Here is an 8,970-nt window from a genome sequence, read left to right on the forward strand (position 1 = left end):
CTATCAACACAACAAATTCAGCATTGGAAAAAAAACGTGTGCCTTCAATATTGAAAAAGTTTTAAGTTAATAGTATAAAATTCTTACCAAGAAATTTTAAGTTTAAAAAGTGTTCCAGACTAGAACTTGTCCACTTAGTCCTCTTTGACATTAAAAGTACAAATTAATGATCAATATCACGGACTTTCATTGCCCACTACACAAGATGTACTACCATTCGTCAGAACAAAGGGTCTCGGCCCAAAACGTCAACAGTGCTTCTCCTTATGGATGCTGCCTGGCCTGCAGTGTTCCACCAGCATTTTGTGTGTGTTATTTGTATATATTGATGGTTAAAGAAATTGAGGAATGAAAGAAAAGAGAGTAAGACTGCTAAAATGTATCAGTATAAATTAATATCAGTGACTCGATCAATAGGCAGAGAACTTATCTTCACCAGGCATCCATGCACTTACAAATTCCAGTACACAGTAGTTCCATGAAGGAAAGAAGGTAATAGTTTAAGTTCTCTCTCTGTCTGTCAACTATTCAATACGCAAAAAGCTGTAGGAACTCAGTAGGTCAGGCAATATCCATGGAGGGAAATGGAGAACTGTGACCCTTCATCTGCACTTAGGTGTTGCCTAACATATTGAGTTCCTCCAGCATTTTGTTGCTCCAGATCACAGCAGCTGCAGTCTTTTGTGTCTTTAGAAGGAAAAACTAAAGTCATCAAGTTCTTACCTGACATGGAAGATATGTGGAACAGGTAGCATTTGTTTTCAGAGGCACACAGTTGAATAAGTGCCACTTTTCTCACCTTCCCCTTCACGTAAGTTGGAGGCCACTCTATGTCAAACCCAATGGCTGATTCACTTTGAACAAAATACCTGAATCAAAAATAACAACACATCATTCAAAAAGATTGGTTACCACTTACTATCAATACAAAGTAAAACCTGAGAGTTCGTACAACCGGAAAGAATATTACCCTACCACCTTTTTAAAATAAAAAATATTACTAAGCATGATAAATATTGATCTGTGCTCCTCTATACTTAATTATTATTTAGAGAAATGGGAGAGGGGTGAAAGGGCAGAAAAATGAACTGGATTGAGATGTACAAATCAGTGTAGGAATCTGATCAGAAACAAATGGAAGAAGATACTGATAGTGAGATCACGGTGCATCTTGTGGAAAGGACGAAGAATAATATGTTGGATGTGAAGGCTGGTAGAATGAAAAGTGAGAACTAGAACTTTCTCTATTTTGTATGATGAGAGCTGAATTGACAGTCTGAGAAGTAAAGGTACTGTAAGGGAGGGCTCCAAAAATCACAGGAGGAAAGCCATTTCACTCGATAAAGGAGGACACATTCAATGTACTGGAATAGAAACTCATCTTGAAAGAAGGCATAGTGAAGATGGAGAAACTTGCGATAAACATACTGGGAAATGCTGTAGTTGAGGTAATTGTGGGAGTCAATAGAGTTATAGTAAATGTCTATGAATAATTTGCCTCCTGACATGGAGACAGGAATCTGTAAAAAATGTCAACAATTTTGCTTGACCAGTGAAAGATAGGTAGCTCAGGCCAGTGAACAATTCTTGGTCAACCCTGCCAAAGAATCAACAAAGAAACAATCGAAGCATCAATGTGTTTTATTGAACAGTATATACAATTAACACAAAGTTCAAGTTGATTTGTATTTCAACTCATAATTAGAAAACTTACCTTAAATCTTCTGATAGAAATGAACAATCACTTCCTTCATAACTGTAAATAATAGACCCAGGAAATTTCAAGAAGGGAAGTTTGTCCTCCAAAACATTTTTGATACAAGGAGCCTATAAAATAGCAAAACGTGTTTCAAATTGCTGCTGATCAAAACTTGCCTGCCACATCCTCCAAAGAAACAATGTTTCAATCCATTATCCTTATGGGAAGCCTCCCTAGAGTGATCCTCTAAACTAAGTTCTATTTCAAGCTTCTGAGTAAGTAAATTGCCAAAAGAGAGAGCAAATTAATTTAGAGTGCAAAGTTTTCTTTTTCACATGACCAGCAGGTGCAATAGCATGCATCAGAGAAAACGATGTATGGTTCTTCCATTCATTGGATATATTTCTCAACTTTAATTCAGCCACATTTATAATATTGTACAGTTTCCAATGATCCCATCAAACAATACAAAACGTAAGAATTAGTTTTTAATAAATTCATTGGAATAATTAGTTTTGGGTAAATGCTTGAGAAGGGAGCTTTTGGACATGAACAATTTTAGAAACTATTAGCATCTTGTAAGTGAGTGCTTAATTCTTTTGTTTAGGTTGCATGTGTGTTGCAGCAGAACTCTTTTGATATGTTATTCCAATGAAATTAACGCAGGGATGAACAAAACTATTACCAGCAGCAGAATTCAGATCTTATTAACTGTATCAGTACATGTTCTCCACAGATAAACATAATATTACTTCAAAATCCACCTGTCTGTTATGGTCAGGAGTTTTGTTTCAATAAGAGTACATTTTCATGAAAAATATCGCATATTGATGATTGTGTTCACAAAATCAAATAATTAATAAGATCTTTCCAAAAAAACATGCCATAACCAAAAACAAGGAAATAAATCGTCAGTAATTCCTGTGTACCTTTAGTTGCTTACAAGTTTCTTCTGATGCCATCCATTCAGGTAACAAACGCTCCTGATCAGTCATCCTTTCACAATCTTGTGCATTTTTTCAAGAACTTCTCCTAAGAATAAATATAAAAACAGTAAGTTTTCTAAAATAAAATACAGTCGGCCCTCTTTATCCACGAGAGATTGGTTCCGGGACCCCTCACAGATACCAAAATTCGCGGATGCTCAAGTCCCTTATTTAACCTGTCTCAGTGCGTTGGACATTAGGACCCAGCAGCAGAAATCTGAATCCGCAGTGTTTCTGTTCACGAAAATAATCACAATAACAATTGAAAATTAAGTGAAAATAATAAAGCGATTGGAAAGAGGTGAAACACCATCGGTCATTGGAAAAGCGTTAGGCTACGTTGGTCAACTATTGGAACAATTTTAAAGGATAAAGTGAGAAAGACCCTGCCCCATTGAAAGCTACAATTATTACTAAGCAACGCAGTGGTTTAATTATTGGTTTTTGGGTTTTTGATCCTCCACATCAACCCGGCACAGTGGAGAGCATGATCGGGAGCGATCTGTCACTGGATTGAACTCGGGAACTTCTGTTCCCGAGCCCGGAGCTGAAACATACATTCTTAAGTGACTTATATGCATAGAACGGTAAAATATATCTTATATACGAATGCAAACATTTGACTAACTGATGCTAAATAACACCGGATGTACCTGTTCCGACTTACTTAGTAAGAGAACTTCCGGTTTTTTCGATCCTGATCCACAATAACCCACGCACATCCTCCTGTATACTTTAAATCACCTCTAGATTACTTATACCTAATACAATGTAAACGCTGTGTAAAACAGTTGTTACACTGCATTGTTTAGGGAATAATGACAAGAAAAAAAGTCTATACATGCTCAAACAACAAGTGCTGGAAGAGCACTTCCAGGTTTTTGCGACCTGCGGTTGGTTGAATTCGCACATGCGGAATTTGTGGATAAGGAAGGCTGACTGTATGGAAATCTAAGAATTACAGATGCTGAAAGTCTGAAAATACAGCAGATAATGCAAATAATCAAAAAGGTTCAAAGATTTCTTTATTATCAAAGTATACAACTTGAAATTCTTATTCTCCAGGTTGCCATGAAACCAAGAAAGAAAAGAAAAGCAGCACAATCATCAAACCACCAAAAATTCACCCCTCGCCACACGAAAAAATGAGAAATAGAACAGACACATTGACCTCCAATTCCCTCCTCCCACATAAAAAAAGTGAATAAAATGGAACAGGCTCATCAACCCCAAATCTATGTAGTCATAGAGTACTACAGCACAGAAACAGGCCCTTTGCCTCATCGAGTTCATGCCAACCTAATCTCCTGTTCTGTCCCATCTACCTATACCCAGGCCATCTTCCTTCAAAATGCTCTCATTATCATTCAAACTTCGCCTAATTATTACAATTGAACCCTTGTCTACCACTCCTACCGGCACCTTAATCCACACTTGCACCACCCTGAGTGACAAGGTTTGCTCTTAAACCTTTCACTTTAAACCTGTCATCAAATTTTTTCTTATTTTTAATTTAGAGACAGTGCAGAACAGGCCCTTCCGGCCCTATGAGCCAACTCTGCCCAATAACCCACCTAATTAACACAAGCCCAATCACAGGACAGTTTACAACGATCAATTAACTTACTAACCAGTACGTTTTTGGATTGTGGGAGGAAATCTATGCAGTCACACTGGAAAAACATAAGAACTCCTTTCAGATGCTGCTGGAATTGAACTCCCAACTCGAGATGATCTGAATTCTATTAACATCACACTAGTTCTAGTCCCATCCAACCCGAGGGGAAAATGTCTGCCTGCATTCATGCTATCAACAGCTCTCATCATTTTGTATACCTCAATAAGATTTCTCCTCATTCTCCTGTGCTCCAGAGAATATGTAGGCTCTCCATTGATGAGGGCTGACCAGGGATATTGCGTCCTAGCCGTCTACGCAAGCCTGGGCAGTAATAATATGGTTAAGTAAGCTGTTGCACATGCAGCTGGCTCCACCTCTCCATGCAGCTGATGAATCCAAAGGAACAGCAGAGACCAATACAGCTTGGCACCAGTGGGGCAGGAGTTGCTGTCAACACTGGACTCAACATAGGATTACCTTATGGACGTCAGCTCTGGATTTTTCCTCAGGGTTTACTCCCAAAGCCTTCCCCGTGAGTGGATATAGCTGCAAGGCAGCAAAGGTTTCAGATCAGAACTCCCTCCTCTTAGATGAGCTGCCATCCACAGCTGAAAAGCCCCATTTGCCTCATCAGACACAAATAAAAGCCAGGAGCTGGACTTGGTTTTATTCCAGGGAATAAAGTCCTAACATATTCAACCTATCCCTATAACATTTTTCTGCATTCTTTAAAGCTTACTTATACCTTTCCTGTAGGTAGGTGACAAGAACTGTACAATACTCTAAAGTTAGCCTCACCAGATGTTTGTGCAACTTCAACGTAACATTCCAATCCTTTGCCCAATACCCTAATTTATGAAGGCCAATGTGCCAAAAACTCGAACCCACTCTTAATTGATAATTACCCAGTCAAGTAAACTAATGGAAAGATCTTGCCTACCAGATATTTATTAACCTCTTCTGTCTTCACAAATGAAAAAATCCACGATAGATTCCTGTGTGTGCTGTTATGAGTGATGAACAGACCTGATGGACAATGGGGTGCAGAGTTAACCATTTCCTCCCCCCCCCCCCCCGAGAACTACAAACTATTGCTGTTACTATGCTGCTCATGAGAGAGAGAGATAAAGCCCAGGCAAGAACATTTGCTACAGATAAGAGGGGAGAGAGACTGTTGATTTACTGTATTATGACTCTTCCTGGATTATTTACCTTCTACTGCAAGAACTTTACTTTGCTCATTAATATTCCTCAGGAGATAGCAGGAGTGGCCTGATTTTGATGGACACAGTCATTCAGAGTTGATGGATAGCTGAGACCCTGTGAGTGGGGATAAAAAGACAGGTCTGGAGAGACACCCTTCAGACACACCAGTGCACACTGACTGAGTGTTGGGAACCCACAGAAAGGTGGGGGCTTTGGAGACCGAACCAGGAGATCGGTCAGTAAAGCTCACAGTGTTACAGCAGGGCCGGTGGGGACTTGTGTGTGTGTCCACTCATGCCAGAGTGACGAGCCCATCACAGAAGAACAGTCTAGCTGAAGACCAGAGGGGTCGTAACTGAATGACCACAACAATATGACGGATTAAGAAAGCCACAAAAAGGTTTGCCTGCCACAACTGTTGCTGTTACATCTCGCTCGCTCTCTCTCTCTCCAACGATTTCAATACAGCAACCATAACTATTTCAGCATTTATGAACTGAACTCTATACTTTCCTATGACAATTCATTTACCCCTAGACATCAATAGAGCTTGTTCATTATTAATTATTATTATTCCTACACTTTTAGGTTTATTACTGCTAACTTGTTTTATATGTATATTTGCATTTTTGATATTGTATTGTGTAGTTTACTAATAAACACTTTTAGTTTGGTACCACCAGACTCCAATGGATTCTTCTTTCTCTGCTGGTCAGACACCCAGTTACAGGTTACATAACAGTGCAAAGATTAAATGCTCAAAAACTCTTAATGAAACAGGCAGTTTTGGAAAATGGTTTCAAACTATGTCCCATAACAGGTGGACACTGGAAACACTTTCTCCAATACTTTTATGTACACACGAAAAAGTGGTTATTTCAACATATAATTCTCCATAACTTCTGCCACCTCCAACGGGATCCCACCACCAAGCACATCTTTCCCTCCCCGCCCTTTCTGCTTTCCGCAGGGATCACTCCCTACGCAACTCCCTTGTCCATTAGTCTCCCCTATCCCTTCCTACCGATCTCCCTCTCGGCACTACTTATCCTTGTAAGCGGAACAAGTGCTACACCTGCCCTTACACTTCCTCCCTCACCACCATTCAGGGCCCCAGATAGTCCTTCCAGGTGAGGCAACACTTCACCTGTGAGTCGGCTGGTGTGATATACTGCATCCAGTGCCTTCTATATATTGGCGAGACCTGACGCAGACTGGGAGACCATTACTCTGAATACCTATGCTCTGTCCACCAGAGAAAGCAGGATCTCCTAGTGGGCACACATTTTAATTCCACGTCCCATTCCCATTCTGATATGTCAATCCATGGCCTCCTCTGTTGTCAAGATGAAGCCACACTCAAGTTGGAGGAACAACACCTTATATTCTGTCTGGGTAGCTTCCAACCTGATGACATGAACATTGATTTCTCTAACTTCCATTAATGCGCCTCCTCCCCTTCTTACCCCATCCCTTATTTATCTATCTATTTATCTATTTATTACTTTTTTCCTTTTTCCCCTCTCTTTCTGTCCCTCTCACAATCACTCCTTGCCAGCTCTCCATCTCCCTCTGGTGCTCCTCTCCCACTTTCTTTCTCCCTAAGCCTCCCATCCCATGATCCTTTCCCTTCTCCAGCTCTGTATCCCTTTTGCCAATTAACTTTCCAGCTCTTAGCTTCATCTCTCCCCCTCCTGTCTTCTCCTATCATTTCGATTTCCCCCTCCCACTTTCAAATCTCTTAATTTTTTCTTCCTTCAGTTAGTCCTGACAAAGGGTCTCAGCCCGAAATGTCAACTGTACTTCTTCCTATAGATCAGACAATCCCAAAAGATGGACCACGGGCCAGGTCCAGACCGCGAGAACCAGATGTCTGGACCACACTGACCCATTGGCACTTAGGTGAACGCACCTGTCATAATATGTTAATTAAGCACACGCTGCTCTAATTTATTTTAACTTCATCCTACACCGTACACTTGACCTACGCCCTCGTAGAGCCCGTAGGGGTGAGTAACTTTTGAATCAACGTGGTTCCTCAAGCTCAATTCAAAAACACAAGAGATATTGCAATGCTCCTACTCACACTGTTCCCCTCCACGTACACATGTGAGTCATCATTTTCTTCAATGAACTCTATCAAGAAACAGGACAGAAACAGACTCTCCAATGTGCATCTTGGCCAGTGCCTCAGGATTGCCACAACAGAATACAGGTCCAACATCAGAAGGATTGCCTCATCCTGTCGCTGTCACTTCTCGCACTGATTGGTGAGTGAATCCATTTATTTTTGCCCATTTGTCAATCTTATTGTGGTATAATATTACAACAACAATAATACTGATAAATTCATTTATAGCTACACTTCATACTTCAAATGCTACATAGCTTAATTAAAAAACAAACAGATTAAATGAGAGAACAGAAACAGTGGAAAAGGCAGTACTACTAAAACTGTTAGTGTGGAAGTGTTCTTTGTGAGGAAGAGAAGTGGTGAAGACTACCATGTTTTGTGTGTGTGTGTGTGTGTGTGTGTGTATGTCTGTCTGTCTGTCTGTATTTTCAGTCCCAGATTAGTTCTCAATGTGACAGCTGACAGTTGTGATAGTTAGAGTCATAATTAAATGGTTGGTTTTGGACTTTTGTTTCAAGGGTGCATTTTTTTTCTTGTGTGACCCACAACACAGGCTTTGAGAATCCCAGGCCTAAATCATTACTAAGAATAATGGTAATGGTAGCAACAACAACATCTGACCATAAAACAAAGGCAATTAAATAAACGTAAAAAATATGTACACTGTATATTCCAAATTTGAATTGAGGCTTAAGGCATTTATCCCTTAATAGTGTACTGAATGCCATTTATTCACGCGAGTGGAGGTGATGGGCCTCAGTTCTGACCCAGGTCATTCACTCTGTCAGTGTTCCAGCATTATCTTTTTTTTTCCCCTCGGTGCAGTGTCACGTACGAAAGAATATATGACTTTTGATTGATTAAAATCTGGTGCACACTGTCACCCTGATGAAGTTGTTGCAACCTCCATTGTTGAAGAAAAACAATACTGACACAGCAATTATTTCTGCCGACTAAAACTTTCTTAAATAAAATGACGGTTGTCTAAAGCGACCGGTCAACAGGTCAGTAGATAGTAACTGTACGGTTTAAAGGCAGTAGGAAAAAAAGTCATGGATTTTTTTAATTAGGTACAGAAATGAATTGTACTACATCGCAAATGACCAGAAAACTGAAAGCACCACCTCCTCTCTCACAGCCCGAGAGCTCTGCTCGATTTCCCGCCAGCAAGGGCCTCCGAACACGAAGCCGTCCTTGATGTCCAGCGCCTTCCGGATGCGCTCCACCAACCGGACCGAGTGGTCAACCACGTGACCAAACCACGCACGCGTGCCATCCGGGACACGTTCGATCTCTCTGTGCTCGATTGGTAAAGTCGCATCACATC

General features: G+C 40.5%; 1 protein-coding gene across 5 annotated transcripts in view; it reads right to left on the bottom strand.

Annotated features, from left to right (window-relative positions):
* Positions 1–8,926, bottom strand: part of wrn (WRN RecQ like helicase) — a 134,495-nt gene extending 125,569 nt beyond the window's left edge. For 3 of the 5 annotated variants that reach the window (XM_059965363.1, XM_059965364.1, XM_059965361.1), the window contains exons 1-4: positions 8,768–8,926; positions 2,629–2,731; positions 1,715–1,827; positions 724–869 (exon numbers count right to left, since the gene is read on the bottom strand). In XM_059965363.1, the coding sequence (XP_059821346.1) occupies positions 724–869; positions 1,715–1,827; positions 2,629–2,694 (325 nt within the window). In that variant the 5' untranslated portion in view covers positions 2,695–2,731; positions 8,768–8,926. Of the gene's footprint in view, positions 1–723; positions 870–1,714; positions 1,828–2,628; positions 2,732–5,515; positions 5,535–8,767 lie in introns of those variants that run through there. The other 2 variants (XM_059965362.1, XM_059965365.1) reach the window with 2 other exon arrangements.
* Between the last annotated feature and the right edge of the window lie 44 nt (positions 8,927–8,970).

Source organism: Hypanus sabinus, chromosome 3, assembly GCF_030144855.1.
Source record: "Hypanus sabinus isolate sHypSab1 chromosome 3, sHypSab1.hap1, whole genome shotgun sequence".
Lineage (NCBI taxonomy): Eukaryota > Metazoa > Chordata > Chondrichthyes > Myliobatiformes > Dasyatidae > Hypanus > Hypanus sabinus.